The sequence below is a fragment of the Antechinus flavipes genome, chromosome 5, assembly GCF_016432865.1.
Source record: "Antechinus flavipes isolate AdamAnt ecotype Samford, QLD, Australia chromosome 5, AdamAnt_v2, whole genome shotgun sequence".
Lineage (NCBI taxonomy): Eukaryota > Metazoa > Chordata > Mammalia > Dasyuromorphia > Dasyuridae > Antechinus > Antechinus flavipes.
This window is the reverse complement of record NC_067402.1, coordinates 104,150,675-104,174,423: the sequence shown is the minus strand read 5'-3', so window position 1 is coordinate 104,174,423 and position 23,749 is coordinate 104,150,675. Positions and strand designations below refer to the sequence as shown.

General features: G+C 32.9%; 1 protein-coding gene across 1 annotated transcript in view; it reads right to left on the bottom strand.

Moving 5' to 3' along the window:
- Window positions 1–320: 320 nt before the first annotated feature.
- LOC127538606 (protein mono-ADP-ribosyltransferase PARP12-like) overlaps window positions 321–23,749 on the bottom strand; it is a 57,675-nt gene continuing 34,246 nt past the window's right edge. Inside the window, 7 exon segments of the mRNA XM_051962396.1 lie at window positions 321–614; window positions 2,897–3,048; window positions 4,874–5,004; window positions 8,535–8,625; window positions 12,014–12,110; window positions 13,414–13,534; window positions 19,680–19,848. Coding sequence (XP_051818356.1) covers window positions 331–614; window positions 2,897–3,048; window positions 4,874–5,004; window positions 8,535–8,625; window positions 12,014–12,110; window positions 13,414–13,534; window positions 19,680–19,848 — 1,045 coding nt within the window. The 3' untranslated portion in view covers window positions 321–330.

Genomic DNA, 23,749 nt, shown 5'->3' with positions numbered 1-23,749 from the left:
TCCGGGTGAATAATATTTTTAAATAGTGAGCTCCTTGGGTGCATTTAAAACAAGACTTTATCTTTGAAAACTATGTTACATATGATTTGTCATAAATGTATCTGCTACAAGAAACTTTCACAACTCAGTTCTGAATAGCTGCTCTCTCAAATGATCACTTACTGCTTTCCCTAAAAATAGGAAGGTAAAAAAACTGCTTTGAAATTATTCTCTCTTTCTCTCTCTCTCTCTCTCTCTCTCTCTCTTTCACACACACACACACACACACACACACACACACACACACACACACACACGTATTCAATGGAGAAAACAGTGAATTCTTTTGCCTTAACTAATGGTACACTGTTTACTCTTCTCAGTATACTCTATGACATATTCTGGGTAAATCTGATGCTTTTCAAAGATCACAAATATGGTGGGATCCAATCTGTTATTGACACAGCTGTCATAAAAGGTGTTCTTTGTACCCTGTCTCATTGGTGGTCGGACATATTTTGAATCTCCTTGAGTGAAAACTCCAACCAAAACTCGAGCCAGGAACATTATTTTGACATTGGTCTCAGACTCTGAGTAATTGTGGGAATAACTTGCATCTCTTGCAAAGTAACTTCCTGGAAGCAAGCAGAAAGAAAGCAAAAAATGGAGATTAGAAAAGTCTTGATTCCTATAGTCAAACAAACAAACAAACAAAAAAAACCCTCTGTCTTTCCTACATTAAATTTGCTACAACTTAGCTAGAGATATTTTGCACAGTTACATTCAGATGTAAATGTACATTTCTATGACAATTCAACATTTCAACATATTTGGTATGGAAATGAAATCACTGATCCACTGACCTAAAAGAAAACACATATTAGCTTTAAGGGGGAGTCCTTGTACTTAGTTAGGAAAGAATTTTTTAGATTAGAATGGCTTTGAAAACCATTGTCATATTTTGATATGTACTGGATTTGAAGAAAGATGTGGTCAAATCCCAGCCCCATGGGCACCAGAGTATTCACTAATATTTATTTATTGATTCATAAACTCACTTAAGTCCAATTGCCTCACCAAATAATAATAATAATAATAATAATAATAATCTGCTCTCTTAACACTTACTAGCTCTGTGACTTTAGGCAAATCACTTAACCTCATTTGCCTCAATTTTCTCAACTATAAAATGACCTGGAGAAGGAAATGGCAGACTATTTCAGTGTCTATACCAAGAAAACTTTATCATGAAGACTTGGGCACAGCTGATAAATGACTAAACTACAAGACTGCACACTAATAAAATCACATCTCCTTACTATACTGAGACAAGGAAGAAATCAAAGATATAAACCATGGTAAATATATATATATATTTTAAAGACTTTGTTTTCCTCCACTCTTCCTGCTCTAAATCCTTTCTCTTTTTTTTTTTAAATTTTATTTTTTTATAACTTTTTATTGACAGAGTCCATGCCTGGGTAATTTTTTTTAACAACATTATCCCTTGCACTCACTTCTGTTCCAACTTTTCCCTTCCCTCCCTTCACCCCCTCCCCGAGATGGCAAGCAGTCCTATACATGTTAAATATGTTATATCCTAGGTACAATATATGTATGTGTGCAAAACCGAACAGTTCTCTTGTTGCACAGGAAGAATTGGATTCAGAAGGTATAAATAACCCGGGAAGAAAAACAAAAATGCAAACAGTTTACATTCATTTCCCAGTGTTCTTTCTTTGGGTGTAGCTGCTTCTGTCCATCATTGATCAATTGAAACCGAGTTAGATCTTCTCTTTGTCAAAGAAATCCACTTCCATCAGAATACATCCTCATACAGTATCATTGTTGAGGTATATAATGATCTCCTGTTTTGAATCCTTTCTTCTATACATTTCTTCTGTTTTCCCCTTCACTTTACATTTCCCTCTTCAGTTCTTTTTAATTTTTCACTCCACTTTTCTCTGCTCCCTACTACTCCCTCAGATATTCTTCTCTTTTCTCTCCAAACTATCCAATGTTCAAGATCCTTTTTTCTAGTGCAAGGTTTCTTAAACTATGTCCACTCATGACCCCTTTTTGCCCAAGACGTTTTTACATGATCCTGGGTATATAGGGATATAAAATAGGTAGGTAAATCAAATATTTACTGATAAAAATAATAATAATTTTGCAATCTCCACATTAAGTAATGAGACCTCACATGGGGGTCACAAACTACAGTTTAAGAAGCTGGGCAGTGAAATTCAAACTCCATAGAAATGAGGCAGGCAGGCTGAGGGAGCAGACAAAAGCATGGAAGCCAGCACCTGCTCTCTCTCACTCAATAAGCTCCTTCTTTCCCAGTAGGACCCAATGCTGGGTCTGTCTTTGTATTTCTATGGGCCATGTGTCTCTGAGAGACAGTGATGAGTGTTCAGTGTGTGTATTTTGTCAATGAGTCTTAGTTTCAAAATTGGTGTGAAATATACTCCGACCCCTTCTTTCTTTCACTTGAAGCTTGGACCTAAGTAATATAAAGATCTTTGATGCAGAGAAATAAAAACTAGCATGAGAAAAAGAAACAGAGATAAAGCATTCTTCAGGCCATCAAATATAAATTTTGGATAGTGATAATGATTCTATGCCTTTACATAATTATTAATAATACTAGTTCTACTTCTCTTGGGAACTAATTAAAGTAAAATCAAGATAAAGCCGGAAAAAAAAAAGAAATAACTCAGGAAATTATCTTGGCATTAAAGAAAATGCTGGGAAAAAAAAGATGTCACCAGTACTGAGCTGTCAAGAAAGCAAAAAATGTGATTACACAAACCAACATATACCTGCCGCACAACTCCCACAAAACTTCCTCTCTATAAAAACACATACAAATACAAAGACAACTACAGTGAAGGCAGAGACATCATATACAAACCTTTGCCATAGACTGTTGCATGGGTCCCACAGATCCTCCAATCAAAGTTATGTCTGCAGATGTCATTCAAATGAATATATTTTGTTCCATGAAATAGAAGTCGTTCATCTACATCCTTCCCTCCATTCATCTTTTTCATCTGGTCCTTCTGCCTAAGGAAAAATATGGGAGATTTTAGTCACTGAAAATTTTACTTCCTCTTATACAAAAAACTGAAGCCTTGGCAAGATTTAAAATAATACATTTACTTAATGGACTGGCCAGATTTCAAAATACAAATCTACTGCATGGTATATTCTTGGGCAAACTCTTTTTTAATTCACTAAAGAAGTAGTGAGCTATCAATATAATCAATATCATCATCATCATCACATTGAAATTTTCCTCAACTGTAAAAAGGAGACAATAACAGCCCCTCTCTCCCAGGGTTGTGAGGTTGTGTGAATCAGATGAGATATTTGCTAAGCACAGTGCATGGCACCTATCAAGTGCTATGTAAATACCAGCTATCATTGTTATTATTATTATTATTATAGGAGACATCATTATGACCCTAATAATGGTTTATTATAGTTGTATAGCATTCACAATTAAACAAGAATGCTATCCATACCCAGTCAAAGAATTGATTGTGTCTGAATACAGATTGAAGCATTTTTTTAAGCTTTCTTTTTCTTGAGGAATTTTTTTGGTGGGGAGGGGAAATCTATGTTTTCCTTTGCAACATAAAAATCATGTTGGAAATGTTTTGCATAACTTCACATGTGTGAGGGAAGGGAGGAATGGAGAGAATCTGAAATTCAAAGTTTTAAAAACAAGTTTTAAAGTTTGTTTTACATGTAACTGGAGAAAACAAAATATTAAATAATAATGAAAAAATAACAGTTAACCGAGAAGTTTCACACTTAAGATATCCTTTTATTAGTAAGATCTAAAATAGTATAGCAAAGTGCAAACAGAATACAAAAGGAAAGGAGGATAATAGAGAATTCATAGATTATTGAACAAACTATTTAGGAAATTCTCTTTTAATTCTTCACACAATAAGGTAAGGTAGTTGTTTCAGATTAGAAGGGTTATCAGTATTTTAATAAAATCTTTCCAGTATCAGGTTTAACTGCCTCAGCTCTGATTCATTATTGTTACTGCCACTTTTTTGGCCTTGGGCCAAAATGTCCCTGGCAGCAAGCCATTTCCATTTCCCATGGTAATAAGAGTTTTGAGCAAAGTGCACTGAGTGAAGAATGAAAATAGGGAGTGGAGACTATATGAAATGTGGCACAATTGTTTCTTCTCACAGAGAGAACAAAGGACCAAATTACAGGACACATAAACGTCTTGAAGCCAAAAGTTGCTTTCTTTTTATATTTTTATTCTCCCCCCTTCAGATATAGCACAATACCTTGCATATAGTTTAATTTTTAACTAAAGCATTTAAATTAATTTTTAATTAAAGCATTTAATAAATGTTACTTGGATTGGATTGGCAATCCTTACATCTGGTAGATCTATAATTTGAGATTATGTTTATGTATTGTAAATAACCCAAATGAACACAAACAAGTATGTTGGTTTCAGTCAGAGCTAAAGAACCTTGTGGTTGAAGAATCTTTCACAAAACCTGTCCACATCTTAGTACAAATAGCCCCAAAGAATCTCTTTAATATATACAAAACTATGGCTTTATTGACTCATATGTTATACTACCATTTTGAAAATGAGAAAACTGAGGCCCTTAGCAGTTTAAAAATTTGAAAGTCTGTCAGAATTAGGATGAAAACAATAGTCTTTCAATTTATATGTTCAAGTTCTTTTCATTGTACTGAGTAGCTTGTATAATATCTCTAAAAACATAATAATAAATACTCCAAGAATATTTTTTATTACTTGTATTCCTGACTACCAAATTCTACTAGGTTTGTTTGAGTTGAAGTGATCTAAAGAAAAATCATAGAATAATAGGAAATGGAAACAAACCATTGAAAGACTTGCCAAAGAGCCAAATTCTGAATCCTTTGGATCCGTTGAATGATAAAACCGGTCATTGTCTTTTCAAACTGATTCTTGACATCATTGAATTCTTTAGAGGTTTCATCGAGTGCCACTAGCTATGTAGGAAAAAGATACAGGTATACACAAGTCTCATTAAAATTGTAAGGAGCAAAACTATTACTCTTTGAAGATGAAATGATGATATACTTAAGAAACTACTACAGAACCAACTAAAAAAATCAATTGAAATAATTTTAACAAAATCTCAGGATATAAGTAAATCCACATAAGTCAGTCTTTTTACATATTTCCAACAAAGCCCAACAGCAAGAGATAGAAACAGAAATTTCATTTGAAATAACTATATACAGTATAAAACACTTAGGAGTCTACCCTTCAAGACAAACCCAGAAACTATATGAACACAATTACAAAACATTTTTCACACAAATAAGTCAGATCTAAACAACTGGAGAAATATTAATTTTTCATGGGCAGGCCAAGCTTATATAATAAAAATGACAATTCTACTTAAATTAATTTACTTATTCAGTGTCATATAAGTCAAACTCCAAAAAATTATTTTGTAAAGCTAGAAAACAAAACAAAATTCATCTGGGAGAACAAAAGATAAAAAATATCAAGAGAATTAGAAAAAAAGTGAAACATGTTTAATATATTGGATTACTTGCAGTCTAGAGGATGGGGTGGGGGAAAGGGAAGGAAAAAAATTTGTAACACAAGGTTTTGCAAAGGTGAATGTTGAAAATTATCTATGCGTATGTTTTGAAAATTAAAAAAAAACTTTAAAAAAACAAAAGACTAGAAAAAAGTGAAGGACGGTAGCCTAGCCATATTAAATATTAAACTATATTATAAAGCAGTTATCATCAAAGCAATCTGGTAGAGGATAATAAATAAGAGTGGTAGATCAATGGAACAGATTAGGTACAAATACACAAGCAAATGACCACAGTAATCTAGTGTTTCATAAATCCAAAGACAGAAGAACTCATTGTTTGAAAAAAATATTGCAAAAAAAACTGGAAAACAGTATGATAGAAATTAGGTATACACCAACATCTTACACTACATATTAAGATAAAGTCAAATGGATACATAAAAGGTGATACCCATATGGAAATTAGGGAATATGGAATACTTTATCTAATCTATGGGTAAGGGAAGAATTTATGCTCTAATAAAAGAGAGCATTATGAAATACAAAATGAATGATTTTGATTATATTATGTTAAAAAGTTTTTGCATAAACAAAATCAATGCAACAAAGATTAGAAGGAAAGCAGAAAGCTAGGGAAAATTTTTATAAAATAAATGTCTCTGATAAAGGTTTCATTTCTCAAATAGAAACAGAAATGAGTCAAGTTTATAAGAGTACAAGTCATTCACCAATTGATAAATGGTCAAAGAATATAATTAGTTTTCAGATGAACAAATCAAAGCTATAGTCATAAGGAAAATGCTCTAAATACTTTAGAGAAATGCAAATTAAACAGCTGTGAAGTACTATCTCATACTTATCAGATTAACTAATATGACCAAAAAGGAAAATGATAAATCTTGGAGGGATGTGTGAAAATTGAACACTGTTGGTGGGACTGTTATCTAACCATTCTGAATAGCAATTTGGAACTACACTTAAAGGGCAATCAAACTGTGCATACTTTTTGATCCAGCAATACTACTACTACTGGGTCTATATATCTCAAAAAGACTTTAAAAAACAAGAAAGGAAAAGTATATATATAAAGAAAAATATTTATAGCAACTTTTTTTGTGGTGGCAAAGAATTGGAAATTTAAAAGATTCCTAACAATTGGAGAATGGCTGATCAAGTTGTGTTATGTGACTATAATGGAATATAACTGTGCTACAAAAAATGATAAGCAGGATGCTTTCCGAAAACCCTGGAAAGACTTACATGAACTGAGACAAAGTGAAGTGAGAAGGACTAGAACATTATATACAGTAACAGCAATGTTATAAGATGATTAATTGTGAATAACTTTACTACTCTCATCAATAAAAGAATCCAAGACAATACTAAAGGATTCAAGATGAAAAATGCTATACACCTTCAGAGAAAGAACCAATGAAGTCTAAATGCAGATTGAAGCAAACTATTTTTCACTTTTTAAATTTTTTTCATGGGGGATTTTTTGGAGAGGGGTCTGTATTTTTTTATTTTTAACAATATGTATTGGTCATTGAATTTCCATTCACTGCTGTTCAGCTCAGTCATAGATACTCCACTGAGAGGTTCTGCAGTTTCATAGAGAATGAATTGCTGGTTCCCCCTGGTCTGCTGCACTGGTTTATTCTGCTGAAAGCTTATATGTGGGGCTAAAGGTTAGAACTGAATAGCCCCTTTGTTGCAGGGAATAGAACCACATAGTTATAGTAGAACTTGTTCCTTGATCATTACCCAGCTAAAACTTCTGCTCCTCTATGACAGCAACCATTATTTTCCACTTGGAATTTTGACCTAGAACTAGATACTATTTAACAGAATTGTCCAGTGGCATCCCTGCCTGTTTCTAATAGTATAGGGTCCCTTTGAATCTCTTTCAGCTCAGGGGTTCAGTCTCCTTAGCACCCCCAGGTGCTCGGATGCTCCTTGCTGCAGGTGCCACTGCCCTTCTGTCTGGCTGTTATGGTGCTGCCAGTCCCAACCCTAGTATCCCTAATAAGAGATAGAGAGCATTATGAAATATAAAATGAATGATTTTAATTATATTACACTAAAATTTTTTTGCACAAACAAAATCAATGCAACAAATATTAGAAGGAAAACAGAAAGCTGAGGAAATTTTTTTTCTTCTAAGATTCCCTGAACTAGAAAAATGACTCAACGTGACTTCATTTCCAGATCAGAATTCTGTCACTATAGGGAACAATGTATCAAGGCTAGGGCAAAACTGCTAAGTCTGCCATTTTAATTCAACCTCCCTAAAAATCTGCATATCAGCCCTTTTGTTTTTGTAAAGAACTAGGATCTAATGGGGGGAATCCCAATCAACTGGGAAGTGACTGAAAAAATTATGATATGTGAATATAATGGAATATTATTGTGTTATAAAAATAATGAAGGAAGACTAGGGAAAGCTTATTTGAACAAATGCAGAGTGACATTAGCAGAATCAGAACAATTTATACATTAACATTGTAAAGACAAACAACTTTTAAAGATCTAAGAATTCTGATGAATGACATGATCAACAACAACTACAATGACAAAGCACATTACAACAGATATATGGGTTGTAATCACTATATTAGTTATTATAAATGGATGTTTGCTTAATTACTATTGCTTTTTTGTCATATGAGAGGGTTTAATCAGGAGGTAAGAGATTTTGTTTTGTTTTCTAGAAATGTTTGTGATACCATAGCAAAAGAAATCAATGGTACAAATTTTATATAATATCTTAGTGGTAATAATATATTTAGAGATCTTTTTATGAGCAAAACTTTGAAAATTAGTCATACTTATATGCAAATGATTAGTTTTAGGCCAGACCCTCGTGGATAAATGTTTATATATTACTCTCAAATATCAGCAAAGTTATATTTTTCATGAGGAAGGAAATCAGGAAAAGAAAATACACCAAAGGACAGTAATTACCTTGTAGCCAATATCTGGCACAGCTGATTTGTCCCAGGAGGGAGGGATCGCAAAAGTAAAAGCACTCTGCCGATTCCCCGTTCCTTGGTTACTAAAAAAAGAAAGAAAGAAATTTTATTTCAGTTCATGTTGTCCATTCTATGAGTGAAGAATACCAAGGACCACTCTAGGAAGAACACTCTTCAAAAACTGAAAATTATAGTCTTTTTGTTCAATTAGGGTTCTCTTCATATTTACAGTTGAACATATTGATAAGTATTGTGATCAAGCACCAGCTAAAGGAATTTGATGAGAAGAAACTTTTCTCTCCAATCAAAGAATTCCCAGAGGACAAGGGAAAAAAAAAGAAAGAAAAATATGAAGATGAGTAAAACAAAATTTAAGAACCATCTTCTGGAAAAGAAAATTAAGAATGTGACAATCTCTGGTCTGTATCTTTATCCTGTCGCACTAAAGGCAAGGACTTTGAGGGACAACTCATTAACTAAGAAGCTGACCTGTTCAGTCGAACATTCTCCCACAGTGCAGATTCTCCTGCAAAAGGCTGAGGCTAGCAAGAATAACAAGACTGAAAAAAACAAAATGTTAAAAAGAACTTGATAGTGCTACTTTTAAAGAAAGACATTATTTTTCTTTGGCTTCTCCCTTGAGGATTGGCAGACACCATCAAAGTGAGTTTGCTATATGATTGAGCTGGGTTGTGGTATTATTGAGAAGGAGGTAACAGCAGAAGAACCCAATGTATTATTCCTAATGAAATACCCTATGTATCTTGAGGACATGGAACAGATGGATTAGATGCTTAACCCCAAGTTCTCCCAAAGTACTATTAGTGGTCATGTCTTGTCTAGGTCTGTCTGCCAAAGTCTACTATTTTTTTTTTCTATTTTCCAGTGTATAGGCAAGGCTGCATGTTTCTATTTCCCTCACCTGACCTAGATGTATTGTGTACTTTCTAGGTACTATGGGCTATTTATCTTTGGTTGTTGTTGTTGTTAATTAAAGTAAAATACACCCAGACAGATAGACTGCCAGCCCTCGAGTCAGGAGTATTTGAATTCAAATCCAGCCTTAGACATTAACTAGCTATGTGGTCTTGGGCAGATTATTTAACCCCAATTGCCTCCAAAAGGAAAATTAAATAAAATTAAAACAGGCACAATGAGAATGCAGTTTTTACACTGATCTAGGAAAAAAAAAACAATCAATTGAATAACAACAGTAATAACAACAACTTGCTATAAAATAATAACCTAGGACCTGCTATGTGCTAGGTCATTCTTTTGCAAGAATCAAGAGAAAGCTTAGCCTGAATGGTTTGGAGGGAAACAACATTATAGACCATGTTTACACAAAGGAAGTCTTGTTACTTTTCAGTTCAGCAAACCCTGGTTTTGTTTTTTTTTTTTAAATAGTATGGGTCAGAACCAAAGTCATTACATTTTTTAAAATGCTCAAAAAATAGAAATTGATTTACTCATCTTGCCCAAGGAAAATTCAATAATTGAGAAGGAACTCAAGGATGTTTCAATCTATCTCTACTACACAACAAATTCACTAAAAGGGACCCAGGAGAGAGGAGGGTACATTTTTATGCACCCATGTAACAAATCTAAATAAAGAATAAATAGGGTTTTGTTTAATTTTGGGTATTCTGCTTAAGTTATGTGAATAAAATCCTCTAGCTTTCAGTTCTTACAGAGTTACATCACTTCACAGTTGAATAGGAAGAACCTATATACTCGGGATACTAAGTTGGAGAATTCTTGTCTTGTCATGTCAGAAGATGATGCTTACCTATATGTCAAACAAACTGACACTAGAATCATAGAAAGGATGTTAGACCTAAAAAGAGATAACCTTGTCATTTTAGAGATCATCTTGTCTGTCTTTTCTTAAATTGTATTAACGTGGATTCTGGGAATTTGCTGTAGTAGTCCATAGTATACACTTTTGAAGAATGACCAACCCATAAAGAAAATTATTGTCTCCATGGATACAATGTGCATTGAGTTAGTGCAGAGAATCAACTAGGTACTGAGACAACTAGATGAAAAAATGGAATGTGGAGTCAGGAGCATCTAAGTTCAAATCCTATCTCAGATACTTATTAATGAGGTTAATCATAATTAATCAAATAATTGTTTATGGATTTTAGGATACATGTAAAATAATCAACATTCATTCATTCATATTTATATTTTGAGGGGGAGCATAAGGATATGTTTGCACTAAAGTCCATTGTAAATGAATAGATACATCTAGGAATTGTAAAAAAGATAAGGAATCACAATGTTAATAACTAAAATTCTAGCAATAAAATAAACACTAATGAGCCTAATTCAAAAAACAGAGATAGTACTTATGGACCAACTAAATGGAGACAAGTATGAAAGAGTTAGGTTTTGTGGCCATGAATCTTCTTAAAGCTTCTTCCCCATTTTGACCCTTCAAACTGTGATATTAACCAAACAAGCTATTAGCACACAATAACTTTATGCTAAAGAACCAAATGGAGGAGACAAAGAATGACTGTTATGATGATGTATTATATTAATGACTGCGGTATTTGCTAATGACTGTAGTATACTGATAAATCTGGGAACCATGACTTGACTCATACATAGTAATTAGTCTCTCTAATGAAGCCATACTCCAGGAATTCCTTCTCCAACTCTACTGAGAGCCATCTAAGTGTTTTCAGGGAGCATCTGCCAGTGGTTAGGTCAAAGACAATTATTTCTTTGCCCAGAATGTGCTTTAATTGAAATAGGCAGATCTATTTTCATCTACCAATGATACAGTGATTTATGAGTCACAGAATATTAGAGCTAAGAGGAATTTTGGACACAGTTAATCATTGAGAAGGATATATCAGAAAATGACATAATCCCAAGTTAAACGGCAGAGCCTTAGGATCATAGATTTGGAGCTAAAAGGGACCTTAAAGTCATCTAGTCCAACCTCATTTTACAGCTGAGGAAACTATAGGCCTAAGGAATTTTTAGAACTTGTACAAGGTTAGACACTGAGATGAAGGAAGAATTAGGTCTAGAATAGAGGGTTCCTGGCTTCTAACAATTCAGTACTCTTTCTGATATAATACACTACACTAAAAGCCTTCTTTATTCTTACAATCAAATGAAACTGGGGGATCCTATATGACCTAGGAAAAAAATGACAAACATATAGTATTATTATCCTATGAATGAGAATGCAAAACTATCTATTAACCAATGTCATTGCAGAAAAGAAGGAAAAATTTTTTATTTATCATCTATTATTTTCCAGGCACTGTGCTAAGTATTTTACAAATATTATCTCATTTGATCTTTACAATAATCCTGAGAAGCAGATGATGTTATTATTCATGTTACAGTTGAGGAAACTGAACAGAAAAAGGAAGAGATTAAATGACTTCCCCAGAGTCACATTTTTTCTTTTCCTCTCTTTAGGCAATTACAATCCTAAATACTCACCCTTTCCGAAGTTTGTCCACATCTTCAGGGGATATGAATTTTGGCCTCCTACATACTTTTCTTTTGGTTTGGCTTATCAAATTTCTCTGAAACATTTCTTGAAAAAGAAATTAAAGAGGATTTTTTCAATGATCAAAAGTAAAATACCTATATTTAAAAATATCATACACACACAAAGTCCCAAGTGATAAAATTATATTGAGGGCCATTTTTTATCAATGATGTTAGGGAGGGTTGATGGAGACATCATTACCTCCGTTTTTGTACCTTCTTGATTTTTTTGTTTGTTAATTGTGGGGGTTTTTGTTCGTTTTTGTTTTTCTGCTGAGGCAGTTGGGGTTAAATGACTTGCCCAGGGTCACATAACTAGGAAGTGTTAAGAGTCTGACACCAGATTTGAACTCAGTTTCTCCTGACTTCAGGACTGGTGCTTTATCCACTGAGCCACCTAGCTTCCCCATAAAGTTATCTCCTTAGGCTGCTTCAGAAACAGCCAGAATAAATAACAGTAGCATTTATAATGTTTTTGAGGTTAACATGGTGATAAGAGTACCAAGTATTGGCTGCTGGGTCTTGTTCAAATATAGCCAAAGATCCCTTGCAGTAAGCAGCACACAAGTGCTTGAGAATTGAGAATTACTCACTGTCCCCCAATATCACATAAAGTCTAAATTATAATCCAGGCTCTGGATTTTAAGTGTGTGTGTGTGTGTGTGTGTGTGTGTGTGTGTATATATGTATATATACACACACATATATACATATAATATATATATGATATATATTATATAATATATATGTATATGTATAGATATACATATATGAAATCTGTTTTCTCTCTCCAAAAGGAGGGGGATCTCCCACAGCTAATGTATGATGAAATCTGAAATTTTTAAGGGGTGATAATGATAATGATAAGCTTTGTAATAGCTAACATTTAGATAGAGCTTTATATGTATCTGGATTTAAATACATCATCTTATAACTGTGTAAAACATAATACATATTAATGGTGTTATTATTCCCAGATTCAGAAATGTTAGATACTTTATCCCAAGGCCATAAATGCTAAGAGGCAGGTTTTGAACCAGATTTTTCCTGACTCAAAGTTCACAACTCATTCTATGACCCACGAGCTCTAATGAACCTAATACTGAATGTTTTAGGGTATTTTGCCTTTGCCCCTACACTTTCTTCCCATATTCAGAAAACTATGAGGATAGAAACTCACACTTTAAATTATTTTTATGACATTGTCTTCCATCTGAATATGGACATAGCACTCAATTCAATAAAATGTCTTTTCTTCTTACTACCAAGGTATGAGTATGTCTTTGACCATCCCCTATGTCATAAAAATCTACCATTCTTTGATAAGTTGGAAAGCATAAGTACTATACCTTTAAAGTTGATTTCATAGTACTGAAGTCCTGCCTGAAAGTCTATAGTGCTATACGAATCAGCAAGAAATACTGTTTCTATATCTATTGATGTTATTGAAGAAATTGGATGACTTTCACCCTAAAAAACAGAAATATTGAGAACTTTGAAAAAATGCATACAAGGATATAAGATTTATAATTTCTCTTCATTTTTGGCTCTATATAAAATATGGACCACTTTTTATGACCTTAATTGGAAAACACAGGAAATTCAACTTTGTAAAAATAAAATTAAAAAATCACTTAATACAATTTAAGGGAACTAACTAGACAAAAGACACTACCAACTACCAACAACGAAGTGTATTAAAAGGGAGCACTGGGAATGGTAAATAGAGAAGGGGAAAGTTCTCTTGAAACCTACCTCCTTGAAGCCAATTCATTGGTCCTAGATGATACTCAAATATTAGTTTACCTCATTTTTTAAAGAAAGTACATTATTTTATAAGCCATGTTAACTGCTATTTTTTTAATGAAATTTTATTTCTCTATCTCCTATTCTCCTCCCCTCACCCATTGAGAGGAGAAAAAAAAACAAAAATATTATATATATATATATATATATATATATATATATATATATATGTATATAGATGTATATATATGTATGTATATATATAGTCATGTAAACCAAGTTCCTTCAGTACCATGTCCAAAGGGGAAAAAAAAGAATAAAAGGAAAGGAGGGAAGGAAATATAACTCACTCTTTAATTTCAGTCCATAAGTCTTCTTTTTGGAGATACTTAGCATGTTTCTTCTTGAGTCCTTTGGAATTGTGACTGATTATTATGTTGATCAGTTACTAGGTTATTCAAAGTTGATCATTTTTACAATATTGCTGATCCCATATAAATTGTTCTCTTAGCTTTGCTCTCTTCATTTTGCATCCATTCATACAATTTTTGTATGAATTTTTCTGAAACCATTCCCTTTATCATTTCTTATTGCACAATAGTATACCATTGTATACATGTACCATAACTATCTGTTAGTTTCCAATTCTTTTTCCCCACAGAAAGAGCTACTTTTATACATATAGATTTTTTTTTCCCATTTTCTTTTATTTCTTTGGGTTATAGCTGTTGGAGAAGTATTGCTGGGGTCTAAGGGTATGAAGAGTTTAATACCTGTTGAGACATAGAATGGCTGGGCTAGTCCATAGCTCCATCAGCAGTCCTTTAAATAAATAGCTGTTATCTCACTTCCCCTCTAGCATGTCATTTTTTTTGTCATCATAGCCAATCTGAGTTGTTTTAATTTGCTCCTTTTTAATTATTAGTAATGTAGAACTTTTTTTTCACATTACTATTGATAACTCTGATTTCTTCCTTTGAAAACTCTTTGAAAGGGAAGGGAAAAATCGGAAGGGAGGGAGGGGAAAAATCGGAACAGAAGTGAATGCAAGGGATAATGCTGTAAAAAATTACCCTGGCATGCATTCTATCAATAAAAAGTTATTTTAAAAAAAAAGTAATATCACAAAGGAAAATAAGGACTAGTAAAAAAAAAAAAAAGAAAACTCTTCATATCCTTTGACAATTTTATCTACTAAGGAATGGCTCTTATTCCTGTAAATTTGATTCAATTCTCTATCTATCTTAGAAAGGAAGCCTTTTTCAAAGAAAATTGCTGCAAAAATATTTTCCCCCCAGTTTCCTATTTTTCTTTACATTTACATTCTCAACTTTGGGATTATCAAACATGAGGTTATTCTGTTAATTTGCTATTACATATAGTATAGCATATATATATATATATATATATATATATATAAAATCAACTTTTGTATTTCTTATTATTAATTTTTTTGATGATTATAGCTTTGTTGTATATATAGTCTGAAATATGATACTGGTAGGCCCCTTCTTTCTCATTTTTTTTTCCAATTCTCTTGTTATTCTTTTTTTTTTCCCTGAGGCAATTGGGATTAAGTGACTTGCCCAGGGTAACACAGCTAGGAAGTGTGTGTGTCTGAGGTCAAAATTGAACTCAGGTCCTCCTGACTTCAGGGCTGGTGCTCTATCCACTGCACCACCTAGCTACCACTCCCTTGTTATTCTTGACTTTTTATTCTTTCAGAAAAATTCTGTTTCCAGCTCTTTAAAATAAATTTTAGGTAGTTTGATATGGCACTGAATAAGTAAATTAAATATGGTTATAAAGCATTTTTATCACTGGCTCTGTCTAGCTATGAGTAATTATCTGACTTTATTTGTGTAAAGAGCTCTTTGTAATTGTGTTCATAAAATTCCTATATGCATCCTGGCAGATGGTCTCTCAAATTCACAATTTTATACTATTTTACTAGTTTTTCATATTCTTTATACTAGTCTTCTATAGTACTTATGCTAGTATTTTATGCTATTCATTGTATTTTAAATGGCATATATCTTTCTACCCCTTCCTGCTGGGTTTTATTGGTAATTTAAAGAAATACTGATAATTTATTTTATATACTGAAATTTTCTGGAAGCTGTTGATTGTTTCATTTAGTTTTTAATTAACTCTCTAGGGTTCTCTAGGTAAATGTTTATATCATTTGACCAAAGTGGTGATTTAGTTTCCTCTTTGCTTATACTTCTTCCTTCAATTTCTTTTTCTTGCCTCCATAGCTAGCAATATTGACTAGTAATGGTGATAATTGACATGCCTGTTTCCCCTTGATCTCACTGGAAAGGCTTTTAGTTTATTCCACTAAATATAATACTATTAATTTTCAGTAAAGTTCTACTTACACTGTGCTTTCATGTATGCATGCGCATATATATGTGTGTGTGTGTATGAGTAAGTATCTGTTTTAACAGGAATGAATAATGTATTTTGTTTTTAAAAGTCTGCAGTGTGATTCTTATAGGTTTTGCTATTTATTAGTCATTTATGCTTATTGTTTTCCTCATATTAAACCAGCCCAGCATGGTACAAATCTAGCTTGATCATAGAGTACAATCTCTGTGATATATTACTATAATTTCCTTGCTGGTATTTTTAAAATTTTTTTGGTAACAATATTAATTAGAGGAACTGGTCTATAGTTTTCTTTCTGTATTTTTGACTCACATTTTAGTTATCAAGACTGTATTTGTAGGACTCTCTTACCAATTTTTTCAAGTAGTTTATATAGTATTAGAATTAATTGTTCTTTAATTTGCTTATATATCCATCTAGTTCTGGTTTTTTTCCCCATTTAGAGAATTCATTTATGACTTGCTCAAATTTCTTTTTCTAAGTAGCTTTATTTAAGTATTCTATTTCCTGTACAACTAATATTTTTGTAAATTTTTATCTATTTTATTTAAACTGTCTGTGAAACTGGCATATATAGTTTAGCAATATAGTTCCTAATATTTTTTTTCCATTGGTTGTGAATTCACCCTTTTCATTTTTGATTTGGGCAATTTGGTTTACTTTTTTTTGTTACTCAAATACATCAGTGGTTTAAAAATCATCTATTTTATTGCGTTTTTCCCTCCATAAAACTATCTCTTAGTTAATAGGGTATTTTAAATTTTCAGTTTTATTAATCTCTCCTTTGATTTTCAAGATTTCCATTTTGGAGTTTGGAGATTTTCAGTAGGTTCTTTTTCTAGGTTTTCTTGGTGGCTGTTATTTTAGTTGCATGCCCAATATGTTTAATTAGGAGACTTTAGTTTGTGGCTTTTTAGTTTGTTTTAGTTGTTTAGTTAAAAGTACCATAAATTAATATCAATACTGAGCACTTGTACCAAATGCTATAGCATCTAAATTTTTAAAGAAAAATTTAAATGAGTTACATGAGAAAATACAGAACTTTCAAGCATTCCTCATGAAAAGATCCAAGCTGAGGAAATAGATAGGAAATCTACCTAAAATAGTAAAACATTATAGGACCTCAATTTATCTCTCTCAGGCCTAGATAAATATAAAAAAAATTTTTTTTTAGAGAAGTAAAGGACCTGTATAGAATTTTGGAGATTAATGAATGGGAACAAGAATGTTCTTGCTATGAATGTCATTTTCACAAAAATCCTCATAAATATATTAAGAAAAGCAGAAATATTAAATGTATCTTTTATGGACCATAATGTAGCTTCCCTATTTATCACTTTTAATTGCTTTATTTTTGCTTCTGCTTTGTATTCCTGATTTCTACCCCGACCTTTTTTTTAAACTTTAGCTGAAATATAATAGATTCTGCTTCAGTTCTTTATTTTAATTTTATGTGTATCTTCCTGGCCTAAATGTGTTTCTTGTAAACAACATATTATTTCATTTTGGTTTCTAATCTCTCCTGCTATCCTCTTCAGTCTTATAACTGAGTCATCCCATAGATATGATTGTGTATTTCCCTCCATCTTATTCCCATATACTTTCTTCTCTTTTTATCCTCTTTTCCCTTTAAGATTCTATTCTGCTTCTGACCACTGCCTCCTTAATCTACCTTCCTTTCTTATCGTCCCCTCTCCTTTTTCTTTATTCCCATTCTTTCCTACTTAAGATGAATTTCTATACCCAGCTATGTGTACATATATATTCTTCTTTTCTTTAACCAATTTGTATGAATGTGAGATCAAATGTCATTCGCTCCCTACCCCTATCTGTCCCCTTTATTGTATAAATTCTTTCTTGTGAGTCCCATTTATGTGAGATAATTTCCCCCATTCTTCCTCTCTCAGAGCATTTCTCTTTCCTACTTTTTTTAAAGATTATTGGGATTTGATAGAAACATACTGAGGCCTCTGTCTAATTAAACTCTCTCTAAGACCCCTGATGATGGTAAAGTCCTGAAAGATTACTTGTATCATCTCTCCATATAAGAAAACAAACAATTTAATATTGTTTAGCTGCTTACGATTTCTTACTCATGCTTACCTTTTCACATTTTTCTTGAATTCTGTGTTTGAATGTCAAATTTACTATTAAGCTCTGGTCTTTTCATAAACAATACTTAAAAGATTTTATTTTGTTAAAACTTTATTTTTCCCATATGCAGTTTTGCTGAGTAGATTATTCCTGGTAGTAATCCTAGATGCTTTTCCGTCCAAAATATGATATTCCAAGATATTTCTTAATAGTGGTTGTTGCTAAATCTTAAGTGAGCCTGACTGTGTTTAGAGTACAGAGATCTATCTCCCTGGGCTTAAAAAATGACACACTGTGACTTTTTCTTGCCTTTCCTTATTAGAATTCAGTGTGGGGCATTTTCTAGATTGTTCTGGAGAAGGTGTGCTAATTGAGCTGGGCAAATATGGGCAAATTTTCATTCTCCCATTTTGACTCCTATTTTGTTTTCTAACTACTGATTTAAAAAAATTAGCAAAAAGCATGAAAGTAAGTTCCCTAGTTCATTTCTTATAATAGTGGCAAGGTTAATATATGATAGACAAAGAAATATAGTGTCCTCCAGTAGCTCATCAACTGCTCTACCCAATAATACAACCTAGAATTATTTTCTTATTACATACAACATACTTACAATACTTATACCTACTTTCCTTGTCAAAGATAAGGCAACTAAGAAGTTAAGTGACTTATCCATGGTATTAAAAATGCAATTAAAACTCCATTTTCTGACAACCCAATGCCCCTTGCTTTTTTTTTTTTTTCCACTTTATCAGAGTGGTTAAAGTCAAGATAGCATCAAACTGAGCAGGGCTTTAATTATTCACATCAAATTTAATTCACATGGATTAATCAGACACATATTAGACTCCCCCAAAACAGAGAAAATAAAGCAAATGCTCATTCAATTTCCTAAATCCTTTTCCAACCCTGACAACTGCTATTAACTAAGCCTCCTCTATAAACAATTGCCCCACAATTGTTTATAGCCTGCAAACAGTTTGTTTGATCTGTCTAGCTGTATAGCTGATGGCTTTCTCTTTCCAAATGTGACTTATAAACAGCAAATGTTACTAAAATTTACGTGAAAATAGGTGCACTGGGCACGATACCACGCCCTCATTCACCTTAGTCTTATCCAGAAGTAAAAAACCCATTGTCCCAAGTTGAAGAGAGGTTAAAAAAACAAAAACAAAATAGAACCAGAGGTCAGACATCATAAAGCTGTAAGAAACTGAAGAATAAGCTGAAACTTTCTATGAAACTGGCAGACAGACAGACACACACACACACACACACATACATACATACACCTTCTACCTGGCTTAGATGATTATTAAAGTGATAGTCACATGTAGACTAAATCTAAAAACAAAAATAAGTAAACCAGAATGAATTTGCTCACCTGGGTTCCATATTCAGTCCACTGACCATTGTCAGTTAGCCAATACCAGAGCCATTTTGTGGTTAAAACCATATTGGCAGGTTTGGTGACGGAGGAGGGGGTAGATAAACGACGCACTGGATTGCAACCACTGGTCATAGTCTCAAAGTTGATATTCAGATCTCCCATCCTACAGAAATGAAGTAGAACAGCTTCTTTAAAATACATGCACTAGTATATTAAAAGCATGGCTTTGTTTGGACAGGAAAAAACAGGGATACTTTTAATGTATAATCAGTGTCTTCATGTGTAAGCATATCTCAGTAAGGATCTAGATAAAAATTCAACAAAAGTTTATTATCACTAAAAAGGCAACTAAAATTAATGGAAACAATCACTTTAGCAAAGATGTTGGATATTAAATAAATTTATATTAATTAAGTCATCAGCATTTCTGTATGTTGCCAACAAAACCAAGCAAGAAGAAATAGAATGAGAAATTCTATTCAAAATAGCTACAGATTGTATAACATTTCGAAGTTGAGCTACCAAGATACAAACAGGAACTATACAAAACAATACTCTATTTACAGAAATACAGACATAAACAGAGAAATGTAATTATTAGTGGTTATTGTTCAAATATAATAAAAATTATAATACTACCTAAATTTACTCATACAGTGTGTTGCCAATTGAAATACCAAAGTATACTATTGAGGTAGAAAAAATTATAGTCATTTTTATCTGAAGGAACAAAAAATCAAGTATGTCAAGGGATATAATAGAAGGGAAAGTGAGAAGAAGAAGGTTGTGAAGTATCAAATCTCAAACTATATTACAAAGCAAGAACAAGCAAAGCTATTAGATAGCTAAAAAATAGAGAGGTCAACCATGGAAACAGATTATTGTTGAAGAAATAATTAAAGAAATTCTTTGAATTGAAGAAAATACTGAAGAATATTGAAGAAAAAGATTTCTATTTATAACAGATGCTGAGGAAACTAAAAAGCAGTCTGGTATAAATTATGTTTACACAAATATTTCACACCATATACCAAGATAAGTTCCAAATAAGGAGACAAGTTAGACTTTAAAAAGTCATATAATAAACAAAGTAGAGAAACGAGAAAGGAAGTATCTTTGTATAAACAAAACTAATGGAGTTAAAATTAGAAGGCAAATAGTTAATTGGGAGGGGAGAATCTTGGTAGCAAACATCTTTGATAAAGATATGGTATCTAACTGATTAAAATATATAAGAACAAGCATCATTCCCAAATAACTAAATAATAAAAGGATATAAATAGGTGGTTTTCAGAGGAAGAAAACTAAGCTTTCGACAACCATATAAAAAAATTCCAAATCACATTAGAAAAATTCAAGTTAAAGCACCACTTTCTCAGACATATTAGTTTAACAAAAATAACAAAAAAGCAAAATGACAATCACAGGGGGAAAAAAAAGACATAATAGCATCCTCACTGTTGAAAAAACTATGAATTGTTCTAACCATTTTAGAAAACTATTTGGAACCATTCCCTAAAAGTCACTTAACTAGATAAATAATATCACTACTAAGTCTATACCACAGAGAGCATAAAAAGATGAAAGCAACAAGATGCACAAAAATATTTATAGTAACTTTTTTTTTTTTGCAGTGACAAAGAACTAGAAACTAGGATACCCAAAGAAAATGGTTAAACAAATTTATAAAAGATATCATAGAAATAGCATATAAAAGATATGAATGGAATGTTATTGTACCATAGGAAATGATGAAAGGGACAGTTTCAAAGAAATTTAGGAAAAGATATATACTAATGCAGAATGGAATGAGCAAATTCAGATAAATCATTGATGCAGTGTCAATATTGTAAAGAAAAACAGCTTTGAAAGCCTTAAAAATTCTTCTGAAATAAGTGCTATTGTTGTTACATTTTTTAGATAATGAATCTGCAGGTAAGAGGTTAAGTGACTTGTTCAGGGTTATGTAGCTATGAAGTATCTAAGGCAGGATTGAACTGAATCCAATACTCTACATATTGTGCCACCTAATTGTGGCTGTCCTGGACACTCTTCTCCCTCTTATTACCTTATCAGCTCCTATGGATATAATTATCAGATATATTCTAATAATTCTAAAACCTATCTTTCCTGCCCCAAACTTTCCATTAAACTATTCTTTTCAGACATCTCAAATTGTACTCCAATTGACATCATAAAGTAACTATGTCCAAAACAGAATTCATTATCTTTCCTCCTAAACCCTTCCCCTCACACATACTATCCCTATAACTGCAGAGGAAAACACTATCCTCCCAATCCCCAAGACTCACAACCTAAGAATCACCCCCAATTCCTCAGTTTCTCCTGACACCTTCCCCCCACTTCCCAACCCCATATCCGAGCAATTGCCAAACATATTTCACCTTTGCAACATCTCTCAACATTGCCCTCTTCTTTCCTCTGACTCTGCCATCACTCCAGAGCAGACCTTCATCATCTTGTCTAGATTATGTTGATATTCCATTCTATTCTATTTTATTTCAATATTCAACATTCATTTCTGGTGGGTTTGCCTAGCACTAGTCTCTCTTTCCTCTCTAATTCATTCTCTATTCAACTACTAAAGTGATTTTCCTAAAGTGCTAGACCAATCATATCATCCCACTATTCATGGCATTTTCACTCTTTTTGTTGTTTACTTGCACTTTATTTTGCTTCTCATCTTTTTTTCTGGTTTGATTTGATTTCTCTTGTGTGGCAAGATAACTGTATAAATATGTATGCATGTATTGGATTTAACATCTATTTCTACCATGTTTACCATATATTGGACAATTTGCCATCTAGGGGAGGGCTTGAGGGAAGGGGAGGGAAATGGGTACACAAGGTTTTGCAAGGGCTAATTGTTATGGGCCAGAACTTGAAACAAGGTGCTAAGTCAGTGGAATTGATAGAGACAATAGTTATCTAATTTAGCATGGTGCCTAATGGTTCTCTAGTTCAGTACGTGTACTTATTACTTATTATAGTTCCACAAGATTCACACCTATGATGAGAGAGGATATAAGCTCGGACAAACTCAGCCAGAAGGAGAATTAGGGAAGACCAGAGAAATGGTGGCAGGCTGTCCTCCTTCGCTTCTCCACTGAAACCAAGATCTGGAAGGCCTCCAGAAAAACTAGCCAAGCCCCAAGTGAAGGAGATAGGACTTTGAAGGAGACAATAAAGGATTTGGATTTTTACCTCTGGCTACTCGTATGATGATTACTGAACTGAGAGCAAGGCTGCCTCCAGAGACCCCAAGAAAACCCCAACAAGAAAATATTAGATTTTAGAGAAGAATATTACAGCTAATGTTGAATAATTGTCCACACATAGGTTTTGAAAAATAAAAAGCTATGGTTGGGTAAATTGTGGTATATGAATGTTATGGAATATTATTGTTCTGTAAGAAATGACCAACAGGATGAATACAGAGAGGCTTGGAGAGACTTACATGAACTGATGCTGAGTGAGCAGAACCAGGAGATCATTATATACTTCAACAACAATACTGTATGAGGATGTATTCTGATGGAAGTGGATTTCTTTGACAAAGAGAAGATCTAACTCAGTTTCAATTGATCAGTGATGGGCAGAAGCAGCTACACCCAAAGAAAGAACACTTGGAAATGAATGTAAACTGTTTGCATTTTTGTTTTTCTTCCCAGGTTATTTTTACCTTCTGAATCCGATTCTTCCTGTGCAACAAGAGAACTGTTCGGTTCTGCACACATATATTGTATCTAGGATATACTGTAACCTATTCAACATGTAAAAGACTGCTTGCCATCTGGGGGAGGGGGTGGAGAGAGAGATGGGAAAAATCAGAACAGAAGTGAGTGCAAGGGATAATACTGTAAAAAATTATCCTGGCATGGTTTCTGTCAATAAAAAGTTATTATTAAAAAATAAAATAAAATTTAAAAAAGAAAAAGCTTTAATAAAGAAATCATTTTCTTTATTCTTTCCCCCATTCCCAGCATTGCCCTATTTCTCACCCATCCAATTTTTCTTAGATCATACTAATATAATCAACTCAC